Source organism: Aphelocoma coerulescens, chromosome 4 (assembly GCF_041296385.1).
Source record: "Aphelocoma coerulescens isolate FSJ_1873_10779 chromosome 4, UR_Acoe_1.0, whole genome shotgun sequence".
In the NCBI taxonomy this organism is placed as follows: Eukaryota; Metazoa; Chordata; class Aves; order Passeriformes; family Corvidae; genus Aphelocoma; species Aphelocoma coerulescens.
The window spans coordinates 64,125,318-64,145,010 of record NC_091017.1 but is presented as its reverse complement, the minus strand read 5'-3'; the positions used below and the strand labels follow the sequence as shown (position 1 = coordinate 64,145,010).

The 19,693-nt window shown below is 40.3% G+C and overlaps 1 protein-coding gene across 3 annotated transcripts; it reads right to left on the bottom strand.

The window, feature by feature from the left end:
- Window positions 1-2,399: 2,399 nt before the first annotated feature.
- FGFBP1 (fibroblast growth factor binding protein 1) lies at window positions 2,400-18,078 on the bottom strand. Of its 3 annotated transcripts, none has more exons than XM_069012212.1 (2): window positions 18,017-18,078; window positions 2,400-3,567 (listed from the first exon to the last, which is right to left on the bottom strand). In XM_069012212.1, the coding sequence occupies exon 2, from the start codon at window positions 3,544-3,546 to the stop codon at window positions 2,830-2,832; it is 717 nt and encodes a 238-aa protein (XP_068868313.1). In that variant the 5' UTR covers window positions 3,547-3,567; window positions 18,017-18,078; the 3' UTR covers window positions 2,400-2,829. The 3 variants fall into 3 exon arrangements, with proteins under 3 accessions (XP_068868313.1, XP_068868311.1, XP_068868312.1); XM_069012210.1 differs by lacking the exon at window positions 18,017-18,078 and adding an exon at window positions 4,861-4,953 and having other exon boundaries at window positions 2,400-3,571; XM_069012211.1 differs by lacking the exon at window positions 18,017-18,078 and adding an exon at window positions 4,861-4,916.
- Window positions 18,079-19,693: the final 1,615 nt, after the last annotated feature.

The window sequence follows — 19,693 nt, the reverse complement described above, 5'->3', positions numbered from 1 at the left end:
ATGACAACTGGTCCACTGGGACAAAGAGTCAGAGAATAGAGCTCAGCTGTGAACTTTTTCATAATTAGCAGAGGTCCTCAGATGAACAACACCAGGAAATATTTTATTGATGTTAAGTAGCTTGACTCCAGAATCACCAAAGCTATACCGACTTCAGTGGCTCTGTAAATGCCCCAAAGAAAGACTCATACATGAGTGCTGTCAAGTGATTGTGGATGTTGGCTGAAACACAAGGCTTGGAAGGTGCAATGAGACCTTAGATCCTCTTAGCCATAGAGCTGTGATCAGTGCAATTATAGAAAAGGCTGTAATGAAGTTAGACTCCAGATATATTTGCCTCAGACCCTGCTATTCTGAAATGCACCCTTCTGAAGAACAATCAAAACTATACACCCATGGAAGTAAAAAATTCCTTACTTTGGCTGAGACAGTTTTGACATCTTCACTCTCACATTAAGCCACCTTCTGAGGAAAAAGGCTGCACAGAGACCCCCTTTTTCTCCTGATGCTCCACACTGTCCTTGCACAACTGCTTGCATTGCAGGTGAAATGCACCTGTGAGCTGCTGAGAATGAGCATGTCTTCCTCCAGCAAAGAGCCACACGTGAAGATAAAAGCCAGCCCTGAATGGAAACAAGAAGATGAAGCAGAAGAAATACAGTGCATCTGTGGAGAGGAACGTGCAACTCCAGCACGTGGGTCCAGGTGCTGGCAGTCCTGCACACAGAGATGTAACTCACACCTCCGGAATCCCGGGCTGGAATTTGCTCTGGGATATGTCAGTGGCCCGATGTGCCTGGCTGGCTGGCAGCCATGGGAGAGCAGTGCCTTCTGGCAACTCAGAGCAGAGTGATCATGCTTCAGGCAACAAAGTCCTCACCAGAGTGCTCCCAAGAGTAACAGCAGCTAAGGGTAGATAGGATTGGACACTTTCCAAAATATCTGAAGCAAGTGAGCCTCTTAAGTCAGGCCTGCCCAGTGCTCTGGTTATAATCTGGAACTAATAGAAATGTGTCTGTATACCAGAGTAGACATTAATAACTAACTACTGCAGTGTATGATTGCTTGGGCCAAATAAAGCTCCTCATACTTCCTCTGCATTTTTGACTTTCTCATCTCAATTATCTCCTAATGGGAAGGGGTGTAGGACAACACACAAAGTGTCTAGCAGCTGCACCTTAGCTGCCCTTTCTGTATTTATGAATCTACCTTAATAATAAAGAGATGGTAGCTGTTTTCCCACCCTACTTGGCACCACAATGGCTGTGTCTTCCAGCCTCACAGCTTTTAGTGTTGATGGCCCTTTTTACTGGAATTTTACTTTGCTGTGGGCTCCAGTCCAACCAAATTTATCCTTCACGGCCTGGTAACAGCCAGTGTTTCCAGAGGGCATGCAGAGACTGGAACTTCAGCAGGAAGAACCTGCTTCTTTATTTGCCATTTGTACTTGGTAAAATACATTTGAATCCTTCTCAAACACAGTTTGCCTGACTAATAGCAGCATCCCACATTCAACTCATAACTACCCATCTTAAAAATATTCTAGCAATGACATATTTACAGAAGGAAACAGGCTGTATTTTCTCTAGGGACAGAAATGCTAGTTTAATTTGCTAGAAATGATCAGGGAAATTGTTTTTCATGAAGTTTCAAGTTTCTTCAAGTGGACCACTAGCAGAAGACCATACTTCTGTGTTCAGATCCACAAGAAAAGTGTAAGTTGTATTTTACATTTCCTCCAGCTGAAGTTTCAAAAATTAGCTAAGATCAATTGTCATTATTTAGCTCTACATTTTCTAAAATCTCTGTTCTTGGAGTTTTGGCTGGGTTTTTTTTGTTGTGGGTTTTTGTTTGTTTGTTTGGATTTTTTAATACAGATTAGTTTAATGAACAGAAAAATATTAGTGTCATCCATACAGGAAGATAAAAGAATATAGAATTTCAAAATACCATGCAGGCAGTATTGAATATGAGTTCTTCAGCTGTTGAATAAGGGATCCAGTCTTGGGCTTATGTACCAACTTGTATAACCCATTCTATCCCTGCATCTCTGTTTACCTATCAGAAAATTAGTACAATGTGCTTCAGACTGTAGGAGAAAAGAGGGAGTTTATGTTTTTAAAGTGTTCTGACATCCTTTGGTGAGATTAAAAAACTGAAGATTTGCACACTTATTGACAAATCAGAAAATCTTGTTGCCTTTCATTACTACAATGATGAAAATCTAACCACAATGTAGCTCGCTATCAAAACCTGAATCTGCAAATCTGCAGAAGTATCTTTAAAGCTACTTTATAAACAGCACTTCACCTAGATACTGTGAAAGATCATTCTTTGACAAAGGTGTAGCACTTTCAGAGATATCTAGTAAAACACAGAAAGATAGAGTGGGAGTACTTTTAATGTATTTTGAAGTTTATTATTTTTATTATTTTGAAGTTTTGAATGTATTTTGAGTTTTATTTTTCTTAATAACTTTTAGGTCAAAAGCATTGTACATAACCAAGAAGTGCATAAGTGCATGGCACTGAATTCATCACTTTGGCTAGCACACCTCAAAAAGGGCCAAGGAGATTACTGATACACTTCTGCACAGAGTATGTAACATCCACTGGTAACACATCCATTGGGTAGCAATCTGTGGGCACATAACATCTATAACATCTTCAGCTATGTTAAGTGTAGTCTGTTGTGTATATACAAAATCAGAAAAATATATTCCTTCTTGCTTATATACACTAATAATAACATGAGAATAAAATCTGGAATGGTTTGCAGTAACTCAGATGAGACCAGACCTTCATTATTCAGAGCTTTAGAAACACCTCCTCAGCATCGTTTGTCTTGGACCATTGTAATAAAAAAGTTGCAGAAGGAAAGCAAGCTTTCTGGACAGTATTCCTCAGCCACCTTTTTCTGGTCAATGTAATCTACATCTTCAACACAGTCTTGAGTACTGTGTTCTAGCTTATTTTCAGTCACAGAGGCATCTGCTGGAGTCTGAGCAACTTCTTTTGTGTGATGCATTTTGTTCTCTTTGGCAGGACCCACTGCTGTTAGTAAGCTTGAGTGAGTCAACCTGAGGTGAGCACTTTGTGGGCCTTTTCTACATAATTTAGATTTTAGTACACTTTTGGGGTCTTGACAGATCTGTTTCTGCTTCTTTAGGGATCGAGAGACTTGTTTCCAGTAGGATTTCTGGTTTGCTGCATACTGTGCACAGCTAGAAGGTTCACCAGAGAATTCACACCAGAACTCACTGTCACCATGCTTGCACTGTACGTGCACAGTAACAGCATTTGTGTCCGTCACTGACCAGGTGCATTCAGCATTTTCTTTGGTTTCAAACTTGCCTTTAGGAGATGATTTTCCTCCTTTTGACTTCTGCCCTTTTTCATTTCCTTGGTTAGATTCTTTCTGGTTTTTTCTACCATGTTCTATGCCTTGTCTTCCCTTTTTTCTTTCCTTCTGTCTTTCACAGTTGGCTAGTAGCAGCTGGGAGACCAGCATCAACACACAAAGGAGTCCAAAGCTTTTGATCCTCATGGTCTCTGTTCTGCTTGTTATCTGCCTTCAAAACAAACAAACAAACAAAAAGATAAAAACATTTTCACTTAATGCTGGATTACATTTGACAGTTGAAGTTTTTTAGATATGGCATCGCACTGCTCTTTGATACCTATTAAAGTAATGTTATCAGCAAAATGATCTGTCCTTTGTGTAAATAATACCCGGTTTAAATACCATTATGAATTATCCTTGTAAATAGGTGTGGAGTAACTTCCAGTTACTTAGTTATCTGTGCAATGGGGAACAGAAAAATCACTACCAGGACTGCTGCTGCCCAGTGACTGAGGTACCTTAATTAAAATCTCTTCTGGAGTCAGAGAAGGAATTTGAGCCTGGGATTTGTCAATTTTAGACAGATATCTTAAGTTATAACAATAAAGCAGTTGTTCCCACAATCTTTCATTTTGCAAAATGACTCATAAGCATTTTTGACTCCAACCTCTGGTTATTCTTTGAAAATATGCCAGACAGAAAAGAAACCATTTGGTTCAAGCTGAGGAAAACTGTTTTGAAGGCATCCTGGAAATCATTGTAATTCACTGGTTATGCCAGTATTTCAAATTTGCTGTGAAAAAAAGTTATGGTAGTCTTTCCAGACATCAAAAAGTAACTATTGATGTATTCTTTTCCACCTTGACTGCTAAACAAACAGAACTACCTTTTTGCTTTTGAAGATAACCTGAGGTGTACTGGGCTCTGTTTAAAGCCACCAAATCCAGGGATAAATGTGCAACTTCTGTTTTGAAATGTAGCTAGTTAGCAAATTATTATCAAGCTGATCCCTGCATCTGCAAATTATTATCTGCTGATCCCTGCTTATTTCTGTAGGTGTTTGTCTTTATAAAGCAGCTTTGAGAATCAAAGAGGGGTTTAAATCTGGCATTATGATGATTAAATCCCTAGATATATTTTTAGATGTTTCCATCACAGTAATTTCTGTAACCAAGTTCTTGTGGTCGAAAGCAGCAATTCATGTGCAGCCACGCTAATAAGGAATCTATTTCAACATTCAGTTACCTGCAAATATCTTTAGTTAAATAAGTTTAGAATGTAGAATACACTGGTAACAGCTTGTGTGAGCAGGCCCTACTTAGTTCTTACTTGACTTGCTTCATGCCTTATCCTATACACAAATTCTCACTCCACAAACCTCTCTTTAGGGAACCTCATATGGTATTTACAGTTCTGTTGCAAACACAGAAAATAATAACATGAAAATGAATAAAGATTTGACAGTAACCTGCTGCTGCAAGTGGAACAGTGCAAAAGTAAGATAACTAAAATACATACCTTGCACAGGGCTCAGAGACACCCAAACACAGCTCCTGATGCAATTCCCCTTTTCAAAAGAGCCGGAGCTCGTTGGAAGAGCAGAGCGGTATTTATAAAGGCAGGGACACACCTTCAGGTCTCCAGTAAGACTGTTACAACACAATAGGATACTTCAGTGCCATGTTCACTTACCTCTGACACACCTCCTTGGAAAAGTGCCAGTTCTCATTCTCAGAACGAAGAAAGCGCGGCTATGGGGGTGACAAGGTGTGCTTGCGTAATTTAGGTGTTGCTTTAGCCAAGTCCTTCCCTCCTCATGAACAACAGTAAGAACTTTATCAGATCATGATCTTCTCTAAAACGTTTTTTTACCAGCTATTGAGGGATGTATCCTGCAATGCCCTCAACATGTTGCACTATCATTGTGTTCAGCAGAATTTGATAATGATAATGACAACAATTCCACAAAGCATTTCAAAGTTACCTTTTGAATCTTTTGTTACCCTGTGTCACAAAAAAAGGTATTGAAGAACTTTAAAAACCCAGAATAAGTAATTATTTAATTATCCAGTAATACCAACCCAGAGGAGGGCCACTAAGTTGATCAGAAGGCAGGAGCACCTCTCCTGTGAATACAGGCTGAGGCTGGAGATTCAGCCTGGAGAAGAAAAGGCTCCAGTGGGATTTTACAGCAGCCTTTCAGTATCAAAAGGGGGACTACAAGAGAGCCAGAGTGGGACTTTGTACAAGGCATGTAATGATAGGACAAGGGGCAATGGCTTTAAACTGAAAGAGGTTAGGATTAGATTAAATATGAGGAAGAAATTTTTTATGATGAGGGTGGCGAGACACTGGATAGGTTACCCTGAGAGGTTGTGGATTTCCCATCCCTGGAAATGTTCAAGGTCAGGCTGAACGGGGCTCTGAGCAAACTGGTCTAGTGGAAGGTTCCCTGTCCATGGCAGTGGGTTGGAGCTAGATGGTATTTAAGGTCCCTTACAACCCCAATCGTTCTAGGATTCTCTGATTCTATGGCTGCATTTAGGACAGTGTTCATTATGGTGAGATGGTCATAAGCATGACACTCAGAAATACATTCGTGCTCCTGCAGAATTAGTGACAGAGAGGTCTAAGATTCAGCTGCACAGCAACGATCTATGTTCCTCCCTCTCTGACAGCTTTTGTGTATGTGAAGAAGTGGGTTACATCATGAGTGCTCATTATGGGACCAGAGTGAAAGAACAAGAATTAGATAAATATAAAAACACATTCAGAGCTGGGGATTGGCATCCCTCTTTGTAGCTTGGTTGCTTCTGAAGAAGCTTCTTGGTTTTACTGAAGAAATGTGAGGTATTAGTTGTATATGCTTGGGAAGTACCAGAATAAAAGAGGGATGCAAGAAGAGAGAAAAGCAGAAACTAGTCTAAGATACAGGCAGGTATTCCTCTTTGACCCTTTCCCATCCAATATAAATGGAATAATACAAAGGGACAGAGCTATAGGCAAGGAATTGCCTGGACTGGTTTGGCAATGAGGAGACTGTTAACTCTCTGTAAAAAAATCAGAAACAAAAACTAGGAAGAAAAAGTGCAATTCTGCAGTATGTGCAGGACAGAAATGCAGAGAATGGGATGCATTTACTTGCAATCCAAAGGGTTTGATCTGTGTATCAGGACTATCTCCTAGTCTATGTATGTGCAGCTACCTTTGATGCATTTTGATCAAGTTCAGCCATCAGATCTGCCTCGTGCACTTTTGATTGGCATGAAGATGTGTGAAACTCTTCACAGCAGTCCACTAAATGTGAAAGATTTGTAGTTCACACTGGCAAGGGATAATGAATTAGGGGCGGGGATGACTCAGGGATCAGAAAATATATGATAACGTGTCAGGTTGGAAGGGAATCAGAGGAGTAGGACAATGTAAGAGGTAAGTAAGGGAGGCACTGTCATGCTCGGGAATCCTAAACTAATACCACATAGTGGCACAGTACCATCTGAAGTATGTAGTATTCAGCAGGGTTCCTCAAAACTGTGCAACTGCATTAGTGGGGCTATGTGCTGTAGTTAATGAGCCTCTCATCAGGGCTAATTACTCTGGAGACAGCATAAAGCCAATGGGCTATGCTAACCTCATGTTCTGCTACTAATTTAGGTACAGTTTTAACATGCCCAATTGCTTGGGTAAGCATACTATAAATTGATTCTTTTTGACAGATGAGGGTATAGGTTCATCTGTAGGAGCTTTGAGCAAGCTGCTCCTTTGTCAAGGAACTGCCAAAGCCAAAAACCTCACCAAACCATCAAGACATTCTTCCTACTGTGGCTGAACAATGTCTCCAGATAGGTAAGAGAGGAAGGTTACAAGTATGTAAGGAACCATGGGAGATCAGACAAGGCTTACAGAAAGGAGCTGTGTGTTCCTGTCCCAGCTCTGTCACAGACTTTCTCAGAGATATTCACTAGGAGATGCCAGATGTTCTTCATCTGGAAAGGGAATTTTCTTGCAGATGATGTTGCGATGATTTTTTTTTGGTGGTGTTTACAAAATGCCATTTATTGGTGAAACCAGCTTAAATATTGAAAATATTTAAGCACTCCACCATTCATCCCCTCCAAAATTGCCTGTTTTGATGGCTTTGACGAGCGAAATAAGTTTCAATGTCAATCTCAGTTCAGCTGCCCTGTCATTGATAGAACATAGCAGCCTAGTCCTACTACTTCATAAAAATGGGAGAGGACAGGCAGAGAAAAGGCTGCACAAGTAAAGATCTTCTTTCTGCTTCTTTGCTGCTCCCTCCCCAAGGCTATGGCAAGCTGGACATGTCAGCTCTTCCTGTCTTTAGCATGCAGAAACTTCTGTAGAGAATTCTGCAGTCAAGTGTTTGTTGACACGGGCGCTATCATCTTTGACATAATCTGTCTTGAGCCAGCTGGAGTTCTTGCCTGACATGCCTAGATGACTTCAAAATCCCAGTAAACCAAGATTTACTTATTTAGGTGCATAAAAAACAGCCTTATTCTATGGAGGTTGGTCTGGACATCAGGCAGCTTCATTGCTATGCCCTCAGAATATCTTTTTGGTTTGTTTTTTCATTAGATATGAACTGATGTTTTGTGGATGTCTTCTACTGACCTGGGCATAGAGTACATATTGATCCTGTACCCCAGAAATCCTTCTGGGAGCTGTCCTATCAGGTGATAAGAACAGTCACTTTCTTCAACTTTCAACTTGACAAGAAAGTACACAAAATTAAAGTATGAGCTCAATTTCTTAGGTGCTTAATTAGCACCTAATTGCCAAGAAAATGCTGCTGCAAAAATCTGTTTATTATATGATTTCCAATAAAGCATTTTTTTCTTTCTGTCATGCACATTTTAGAATACACCTTAGTTGTGCCCTTTGCTGAGATGAAATGCTGTTTGCTTGTAAACTTCAGGCACAGTTTTGCCACAGACAAACAATGCAGACAATTCATCAAAAGACAATTTGATCCATGTAACAAAAGGCAAACCTGAACAGCTAATTTGGCAAGGTAGAATTTACAAAGACCTGTTTAGTTATTAAAACAGAAAGGCATAGGAAAAATTGGCAACACTAGCAAATAAAGGTAATCATTGAGAATTACAAGCATGGATACCCAAATCCCAGTGTAAATTTTGTGTGGAAAATCTCAGTCCAGAGATTCTCCTGTGCCTTTTGACTGAAACTTCAGACAGGTAATTAGCATCTTTAAGTTTTCATCAATTAAATGTAGACAGTGTCTTTCTGCTGTTTAAGCAAAGAGAAGAAGATGTTTTATCCTTATTCCTAGCTATGATTCATTGGTGTGGAAGAAGCACAGTATTTCTGAGTTTTTATTGCTGCTTAAATATTTTCCACACATACGTATTTTTTATATAGGAAATTATTATCCTTTATACTACTAGTTGCACTGGTGCATTATTAGCAAACTGCAGTTTCTTGTGGTGTCATCTCTGTGACATCGTGAGGCTCCTGTTCATTCATAGTTTTTTTATCACAGAATAAAAACTAAATTTTATATAACAACAGTAAAATTTTAATTTGATTTATGAATAGTAGATGGTTGACTGAACTCCTTTGACTCCTACAAATGTGGCACCATAGAATATCAGCTATTTGTCAGTCATATGTGTGGACAACAGGATGTTGTTCCCTGTGCAAATGCACAGGCAAACTGGATTAAAATGGATCCAGCATCAGTGATGTGAAGAGCTACTTACATTTCAAATTAAAGTCCATGAGTACTGCCCTGCAGCATTCAAGCAATTTTTGGTGTATAGATACACACATCACTAATATGGAATTCTTACTGTAATTAAAACAAAGTAGCCTGTTCCTGTGCTGTTCACTAACAAAATATAGTCAGGCACAGGCTGTGGGTGTACATCATTTTGGTGGGAATACCTGCTGAAAGACTAAGCCTGTTAAATAACAGATGTGGCAGTCACACCTCTACCTCCCAGGTCAATAACCTTTTTATTGTGACTGTGGGCTGAGCTCTGGCACAGCATTCCTATCCCTAGGTAAACAAGCTTCAGGCAAGGAACTCGTAACTTGATTTCCTTCTTGATTGTGTGAGTCGAAGATTTACAGAAGACAGTAAGACAACAGCCCTAAGGGCTGCAACCCTTTTACACAGCAACAAAATACTTGTCACACAGGCAGTGACACCATTGCCAGTGTTCTGCATCTCACTGCCTGTGCCCAGCACTTCAGAAGAATATTCCATAGACTACTGGCCTTTCTCTGGAAGAGGCTGGTTAATTAAAAACGTGGTGATGGTTTCAGTGCACTGAGATCTGCTAATTAATTATTCTACATGGAGGCACAATTATTTGAAAGAAGTAGAAGCAAGCTCATCAGTTAACAATTTTCAGTTACTTCTGACCTGGGGTTAAATTCATATCAGTTAAATAAATATGAAAAAAAGGCACCAGATTCTCTCTTCATCGAGTCTTTAACACTGTCCAATTATTTCACAAGCTGGCTAAAACTGACAACTGAATTTGGCAAAACAGCATCCAAATGAAAGCTAGTATCATGAAACCCAAATAAAAAGAAACAAACACTAGTTAATTCAAACAAGTGTTAACTGTAAGTTAATCACAGAACAACAGAAACCATATGACTGCTTTATATTTTAAGCTAATAAAAAAAGAGCACTTTACAAGATTAAATAGTAAGGGTATTTTATAGCAAACTCCAGTTCATGCAGAGGTTCACATTTGCATTTAAGAACGAAAATCCTGAAGCATTAGCAAATTGACTGAACACTGGTGCTTGATGCAGTGGCTATCTCTAAGTAATACTAACAGCTTAATTATTTTATCCATCATGTCCATGTCTGGTATTGCTGTTTACCTTCTTCATCTATGAAGTCAGTAGTTTTTACTTGCAGTGTTTGTTTGTTTACTTGATACATTATGTTGGCAACATTATGATTTTAAAATCCTAAAATTCATTACTGCCAAGGTTCTGTTCAGCAGAAGTTCAGCCCTCTTGGCGCCCAGCTCATGCCTGGCAGTCAGCAGTTGTTAATCTGTTAGTGACCTGCTCACTGAACACTGTCACATGCAGCTGGAAAAGGCAGAGTTTGCTTTCAGACCTGCAGAGTGTTGCTTTAACCCTGTAGGCAAGGAAAGCAGTGTTTTCACAAAAAGATAAGTGCTTTTAATTAACTCAAGCAGGTCAAGCCCATGATGGAGCATGACCATTAGGAATGTTTCTGAAATAATGAGGAAGTCCCTCTTGTTAATGAGATAATACAGACCAAAAAAACACATATTATACAGAAGACCCAAAATTTTGATGCTAAATGGAGTTTACATTTTGATGCTAAATGGAGAGTGTTTCATCTTGGCAGGAGGAGGCCTTCTGAATTCAAACAAGGGAAATTTGAGATGCCTTCTCTCCCTCAATTTTATTGTGAAAGTGTGTCAGGCCAACCTTAAAGAAAGTTTTTCTTGACTTTGAAACAATTCAAAGAAGTATAAATATTTGCCATTAGATAAACATGATTACCCTATTTTATACAGGATGTTAAATGCTGATGCCATGATAGAAATGATTGTTAGTATGTGAGACACAAGAGTTTGTGGTAAACATATCCAAATCTAAGCAGGCCCTAAGATTTTGATTGCTTCTGACAATGCTACAGGATCACCAAATAAGAGATGGTATTTGAGAGATAAAAAACTGTTTTTTCTTCTTCTGTAGGATTTATCTTTCATGTAATACAGGGGATACATTTAACATAAAAAGAAAAAAATCTCAGAAAAAACCCCCATGAAATAAAGGGATACTAGACTGAAATGTGTTTCAAGGTGATTTTTCCAATCTCAGGAAGAACTTAGCCTCAAAACTTGAATTTATATATTTTCATTTACTTTTGGCTCTAATACAAGTTAATCACTTCTCTACCTTAAGCACCGCTAAAGATTCTCCAAGAACAGTCATTTCAAAGTCCTGTGGTTTTATTTGAGCAGGCTGGCTGCCAGTTTTATTAGCATAGATTCAGGATATTCAGGACATGCTCAAGTTGGTTTGGCAGTCAGGAGAAACAACTATTGACTAATTCCTTAGTCTGCTAACACTTTAATAGCTTAGAGAAATGCAAAAGCCTGTCTGTCTGACCAGAAAAGCTTCAGAAATACAGTCAAACAAAGGATGGGTCTCTTACAGAGAGATAAAGTGAGTAAAATAACAAAAAGATGCCATTGTAAATTACTGACTGCCTTGAGTCTGCTCACTGCAAGTCATACATAACTAGGAGAAGGCAGAAATGGACACATCACATGAAATCACCAGACAGTATCGCTAGAACACGAGGGATTGTCCTGCTTGCCATAAGCACTGAGCCTGATGCTTCAAACCCTTTCAGCTGTCCTGAGTGCCTGAGCTCCCTTTAAAGCACTGCAGTGAAAAAGCCCCCATATGCTTTTCCAGTTGAAGAGCAGAAAGACATTTTTGCATTAAGGCAATAGTTGTAGAGTTACTTCAGGAGGATGAAGATAAGAAATGAGATTCAGCCCTCTTCTAGTTATAATCTACCTTCTCATAAAGGTAAGATTTATTTGTCTTAGTGGGAATTTTAAATGACTTAGGTATTTGTTTTAGTTTTTTTTCTGATGTATACACTGCTCAGTACTGAATTACTTCATGTAGAAACAGCAGGAATACTAATTGATGCTGCCTAGGTGAAGAGAACCAAGATCAGCTAAGGGTTATAGTGTGGAACATTTAAAATACTGACTAGAGCAGTAGTGAAATTCTTCCACACTGTGATGCTGTTGCAAAGTGTCACAGGACCAACGTGAATGGAGTTGAAGAGAGTCTGTACAGGCCAAGATGTGGTATATTAGAAGGACACCCTTTCCTAGCTGCTGACCACTTTTTTGAGGTTGTGTATGGGTTTCTGTAAACCACACGTGATCTGAGCCTTTTACTTTCAGAAATCAAAGCAGCTTGGATTTCCTTTCTAGTTTTTCTCTAATGAAGTCCTGGTCAGAATACATGGACTTTCAAAAGTCTGGTAATTATATCAGTGATAGCCGGTCTTCATCTACTCTTATGAGCCTTTCCATAAAGCTTAAGTATGTAAATAAATTAAGCTGTATCAATAAATAATATAATATAATATAATATAATATAATATAATATAATATAATATAATATAATATAATATAATATAATTAATATAATTAATATAATTAATATTGTAATAAGCATATTTATTTAGAAGTATTTTTCATATATTTATAAATATTGTATATTTACAATATAAAAATATTGTAATAAGCATGGAATAATTCCTTTATTTCTGTTATAGTCATTAATATTAGGGGTTTTATTTGTATATTTGTTGAAAAGAGTGGTGCATATTCCATGTGGAGACAAAAGAATGGATGGTTCCATCTTAACTAGGAAACTATACTGCATAAACCCTCATGAGTTTATCAGTGCCTGATAGTTCTGTAAAGTTTAGCACGGGTTCCAAGCACAGCAAGGTGTTTCTAGCCCTTGCCAAGGAATAAACATTCATTTCATGCACACTTTTTAAGTACAGTGGGAAAATGGAAACAGGAACCAAGAAATTATTCCAGGAAAAGGAAACCAGGAAAGAGGAATGGAAAACCAGGGACTTCATGGTGTAGGAGACTGTGCTGGGTCTGGCTTTTTATAGCAGCCCATATGGTGCTGTGTTTAAACTTGTAACTAGAACAGTGCTAATAACGTACCCATGTTTTAGCTGTCACCAAACACCACGAAGGCCTTCTCTGTTTCTCACTGTGCTCCCTCTCCAGCAAGGAGGCTGGGGGTGTGCCAGAGACAGGGAAGGAACACAGCCAGGACAGCTGACCCCAGCTGACCACATTCCATACTGTATGACGTTGCACACAGCAGTAAAACTGGGGGTGGTCCTTCTAGAGTAACCCCAGACTTTCTGGGCAACCAGCCTGCTTGAGGGAGGTGTAAAGTAAATGTCTTTGCATCACTTGTTGTTTCTCCCCTTTTCCCTACACTTAGTAAGGTGTATTTATCTCTACCCACATTCCTTCCTCTCCATTTCTCTCCCAGTTCTCTCCTCCACCCCTCTGGAGAGAGGGAGTGAGTGGCTGTTGGGAGGCTTCACTGGTGCCTGGGGTCACCCCCCACAGAGACTTCAAATAACTAACAGGAATTTTTATTTCAGTGGATTCCAGATGAAAAGGAACCAACACAGAGTTCACTCCCAGGACTTTTTTGTCCCTGAAAATACTGATGTCCAAGCTACACTGACACTGACTTGGCTCCTAAAGCATGGCAGTTATCCCAGGAAAGACAACAAGAAGGTGCAGCCACAGTTGTGACAACTATTTTGCTGAGTTAGATTATTACTTCTTCTTTTGAAGAAGCTATGTCAGCTACACCAAAAAAGTGGTCTTGGGCTAACACAAGCCATGCCTTCACAAGGCACAGCAGCCCCAAAGCGTGACCTATCCACTGACAGGATCAGCCATAAGGTTTATCCTCCATGATCCTTGGGTTATCCTTGAAAGTTAGTATAAGCTGTGAGGCTCCACAGCTCACATCTGGAAAGAGCTCTGAAAACTCCTGCTGAAAGCTCAGCAAGTCAGAAGGATGACTGTAAAGGTCTGCATTTCACAGCTGCTGTGTGGGCTGGCAGTGCTCAGCATTTTCACATCTGACACAACCCTCTGAAGGTCCAGAGAAAGGAAAAAGGAAATAGACAAATCTTATTTACCATTTTCATTTTAGTGATCTCAGCAGGTTCAGGTATGTAAAGAATCGAAGCCACTAACAAAGTAAAAAATTTCCTGATCCATCTTTCCAAGTTCTAGTGCAACTTGTTATGGTTAGCAGAAGCTGAAAGGATGCACATACCTCAGCATTTATGATAGATTTGGGGGTTGCTCTGTTAACCTAGAGAAGATATGATGTCTCTAAAGTGTTTTTTCTTGGATCATTTCTAACTCTACAGCTCCTCCATGTGGAGATCATCAACAGACAAGAAATTAATAATCCTAAACATTAGGTATTTATACTTTTTTTCTTCATGGGATCGCAGAGAATTAGCAATATTCTAAATATTTAGGATATTTTTTAGAAGTTTCAGTCCTGTTCAGCCCGAACTTTTCTGAAAATAGGTGAAAAGCAGTGCATCAGAATGTCACTGCTGAAGGTGCAGCGCTACAATTCCAATTCTAGTTTAAATTACCGCTTTCGTCTCTGATATCACATGAATTGCACCAAGTTACCTTTTACTCATTTTTAATTCTATTTGTTCCTCTGTGCCTGTAGAGGAATTTCACATCTATGTCCTACTTCATGCCATCAGGGAATTCAGGGATTTTTCTCCTGTATGTGGGTAAAGAGGACCCAAGTCCTTGTTAATGGACCTGCTGGTTGGGAACAGGACTGAAAGCTGTATCCATTAAAGAACAGCCTTCCCATAAGCACTTCCCACATTGCCTTCCAACAGCCTTCAGAAATGGAGCCCTAGACTATTTAACATAAACTCTAATTACTAGATGGTGAATATTATCTTTGTATTATTGATGGCACAGTCCAAATGACTTCGGTTCTGCATCTGGAAAGGCTGGATCAGGGGGCCAGAGGCCAGCTGTGTGAGGTTCAATAAGGCCAAGTGCCAGGTCCTGCACTACAGTCACAACAACCCCAGGCAGTGCTACAGGCTGCGGGCAGAGTGTCTGGAAAGCTGCCCAGCAGAAAAGGATCAGCAGGTGCTGTTTGACAGTGACTGAACATGAGCCAGCTGTGGCCAGGTGGCCAAGAAGGTAAATGACACCTGGCCTGTATCAGAAATAATGTGGCCAGCAGGACCAGGGCGGTGACTGTTCCCCTGTACTGGGCACTGGTGAGGCCACACCTCAAATCCTGTGTTCAGTTTTGGGCCCCTCACTGCAAGGAAGACACTGAGGTGCTGGAGAGTGTCCAGAGATGGGCAGTGGAGCTGGGGAAGGGTCAGGAGCACAAGTTCCATGAGGAGCAGCTGAGGGATCTGGGGGGTGTTTAGCCTGGAGAAAATGAGGCTCAGGGGAGACCTTAATCACTCTTCAGAACTACCTGAAAGGAGGCTTTAGCCAGGTGGGGGGTGGTTTCTGCTTCCAGGTAACAAGGGACAGAACAGGAGGTCATAGCCACAAGTTCTGCCAGAGGTTTAGATTGGATATTAGGAAAAATTTCTTTTCTGAAAAGTTGGTCAGGTATTGGCACAGACTGCCCAGAGAAGTGGTGGAATCACCATCCCTGGAAGTGTTCAAAAGGATGTGGCACTTGGGGATATGGTTTAGTGGTGAACACAGTGGTGCTAGGTCAGGATTTGACCTCAGATCTGCAAATAAATGGAGCTATCCAACTCCTTTGGACAGCAGTATAGCTGAGCTCAGCAAAGCACCCTTAGACCTGCCTCATTTCAGCCCCGCTAAAAGCCTAAAACTGCTCCAAACTAGGACAAGCTGCTGACTGAAGTGTTCTGTGTAAGTCTGGTCTACATCAGAAAAGGGGTCAAAGGCTGACCCCACTGCCATGGTAGGGGGTGAGATGGGGTGCACCAGACAGGATCAAAAATAAAAATTGTAACATTTTGACAGCTTCTGAAAGAACAAAAAGATTTTTGAAGGTCAACAAAATTCATGAAATGATCTCATAAAATAATTTCAAACCATAATTAATTTAAGCATTACATAAAATAAAATAATCACAGATGGCAAAAGGCACTTTATTCATTGCTGTCTTCTTGCCATATAGACACTTGTAAATTTTAGTTTTGGAATAATCAATGAAACCTTGGCATCATCAAAGGCCCTTTCCTGTTAACTCATCAATATGTTCTCTGTTGATACAGCTACTCCAGACCAGCTGCTTAGTATTTGCACAAAGCTTTTTTAAAATATAAAAACGCAGACTAGGTTTTAATATTCTTTTTGTTCCTCTCCTTATCAGCTTTTTCTCCCATCTCTGAATCACTGTATTTAAGGTAACAAACGGAAAGAAGTGAAGAGTAATGGTTTTAATTAAGTATAAACGTAACTAAACCAAAGAAACACTGCTACATTCAGATGGGAGATTTATATAAAACTCTGTGCTGGCACACATAGACAGGTCTGTATTCACTGGGCACAACATATATATTAATGGCACACTATATACATTAATCTGCACTTTGCAGCATGACACATTTATGTTTGGAAGAACAGATATGCAGGCAGATACAGTTGCAAGCAGCAAGACCTGAGGAAGTGATGGTTTGCAGGGCAGTATTGTATCCATGTGCATCAGCCCCTGATGACACAGCCAAACGCCTGGGAGCCCTCTCTGCATGTTCGAGGCCTAAAGCTGGGGCATGTGAGGGACAGGCTTAGTTCCCATGAGTGTACTCATGGAGCAGAATTACAAAACTGTGTGCTACATTTTTGCTTCTGCCTAAATACACACATAGTACTGTTCAACATGCCAGTTTCTGTCGACACATCTGCTGTCAGAGGCTCCCTTACATATCTCTTTTCCTAACCTTTTAAAGACTGATAATGATACGTCTATGTCACACAGATGCAAGAAGCCACGTTTATATGCTTTTTCTCTTTAAACATCCTGAATGTTATATGTTAAATAGAAGGGAATGTGGAAATAAAATGCATTACAATCTTAAACAATATCTACAGCTGAGAAATTTGTAGCTGAGAACAGTATTCCTTTGCATAAAGTTTTCCTTTCTAGGTCTATAGGCTGACAAGTGTTGCACTCACAAAAGCTGCTGTAGAAAGCACACTAGCAATTAAAATATTTTGTGTGTCTTTATATGGCAAGAATAATTTTTAAAATAAATTTTATATAATGCAGAAGAAAGACATTAAAAATTAATTATCTGAGGATGTCTGTTTCAGGTGGATTTCTTCCTGTCTCTCAGATATTTACAATGTACCTTTCTTCTCACAGATGCTAAAGTCAGTCAGTTTTCTACACTGCTCTCTAGTCCAAGACAGTTGACTTTTCCTTGCTCAAGTCCTTGACTTTTCTTTGCTCATGCAAATTATGCTGTAGCTGCAAGGTAATCATATACTACTCTTTGCTATTTGAGTTAAACTAAAATGTAGATGTTTAAAAGAGCCGTGATATGCCCAGAAGAATAATTTGTCTCGTGGCAAAGATTAAAAGTAATCTTTAATTTTGGATCCTGTGTTTTTTCAAAGTCAGAAATACTTATAGCACAATCATCCACCAAAAAAAAAAAAAAAAAAAAAAAAAAAAAAAAAAGAAAAAAGTAAAAAAAAGAGATTAATAGTGAGGAAGAAAAAAAAATTGCTGGTTCCTTCAAATCACTATGATTGTTTCTATTGTGCTTCAGATGAAGTATGTTCCTGCCAAAGAACACTGCTGCTGCTGAGGTGAAATATGTAGAGTTCTATAAAAAGTTTTATAGTTCCCTAAGGCAAAGGGAAATGATTTCTTTCAACTGCTGACTTACCCTGAGCCAAGAAGATGTCCAGGTGCCATGTGATCAATATGAAGCAAAACCAAAGGATAGTGAACTGATTCCAACTATGCAAAAGATTTCAGGCCCAAGGAGGCAGGGGAGACACAGGACTGCAGGTGATATTCTGTGTTGCTGTAGTTCAATGGCTCTTACCTCTCCTTGTCTGGTATATTGTGAAAAATACCTCCTGTCATCCTGGAGTAGCTTGCCTTCGTGCAGACACTGTGTGGGTTTGTACAGATGGGCTTTAACAACAGCTCTTGGAGCATCTCTCTGGTGAGAGGAAGTGGCATGGGATGGGTCACGGCGGACAGCAATATTTGGGGAAGGTCTTGGGGAAAGACAGACACCTTGTTCTGAAAAACCTCATCTCCACCTGCTCTGGCATCCACCTTTGGGGCAAACCCACCTGCCCATGGCCCAAGTTCAACAATGTGACTTGAAAAACTTTGGTGCCTCTCCTGCTGTGGCCCCCATGCTCCAGCAGGGTCCTGCCAGCCACCCCTCCCCTGAGCAGAGCTGCTCCCAGACAAGTCCCTGCAGAAGAGCCAGAATCCAACACCCAGCAAACCCCCGTCCTCAGCACCGTTCAGCACCCCAGAGCCACGGCCCAGCCCCAGAACTGCAGCAGGGCCCCACAGCACACCAGGAGCAGCCCCCAGGGCCGGCAGAGATGCTCGCTCCTGGGCCAGGCAGCTCGCTCTGGAGGAGCCTGCCTGGAGGCCATGTGAATTCCCCCCAAGCAAAAACAGGTGTTGCTCAAACACTTGGGCTTCAGCTTCATTTGTGCCATCTGAGGCACCCAACAGCCATGACAGGCTCAGGTAATGTTTTCTGCACACAGACAGGGAAAACCTACTCCATGGTCCTACTCCTGTCACTGTCCCACACTGACCACATTATTCTGAGGGCACCAGATAACCTTCCCCAGCTGCAAACACACATTTGTGGATTCCTGTGAGGAATGAGGCAACTCTTAGAAAAAATTAAAATAATTTATTAAAACGGAAAAATTGAAAAATTACAGAAATTAGAAAAATATAAAAATTTGGGATCCTAGTGGCTCAGGAGGTATGCCCCAGGAGCGCAGGGATTAAGAGATCTTCAGGCTTTAACAGCACTGGACCTCTGGTGGAAGAACTTGCTGGGCTGACTTTTAGCTAATCCAAAGTCAAAGGTAAAAATTATTAAAAGCTCCTTAAAAGGAGTAAGGCTTAAGTACCCAGCACTAGCACCCACCACAGCTGATCTGCAGGGGTCTCAGCTCTGCTCTGAACAGTGCCTCGTTATTTTATAGTGCCTTTGCTCCGCCCCAGTCCGCCCACAGCCCGCCCACAGCCCGCCCACAGCCCGCCCCTTTGATCCAAAGTGATTGGTGCTTTCCTTTTGACAGATCATCTCTGTCTGCCAATAGCTCGTCGTTGTCAGGGGGTGGTAACAGCTGAAGTAAGGGTGGTAACATGTCCTCATTAAGATTCAGGTTGCTATGGAGCTTACTTGCAGAATAACGGCTATGGGGCTGAAAAAACAGCAATTGGCTGTTAGGACTGGGGTTTTGGAGTTAGTCCCGAGACTAAAGTGCAAAGCAAAAACTTAAAAACATACTAAATGACATCTAATACCTCCCAAAACATCCACAAAAGCAGACAATGAACATAGGAGGAACAACTCTTACAGTGTGCAAGTGGTTTGAAGTTTGAAAAAGGGATTTTTAACTAGGAAACTTTTAACTGGGAATTTTAACTGGGACTAGTGCAAATGCACTGTTTTGAACAAGTGAGAACACTAATAATGAAGTTTGATAGTGAAAACCCTAATAATAAGGCTTGA

Coding starts and splice junctions, on each gene's coding strand:
- FGFBP1 (XM_069012212.1), bottom strand. CDS start 3,546: ATGAGGATCAAAAGCTTTGGACTCCTTTGTGTGTTGATGCTGGTCTCC.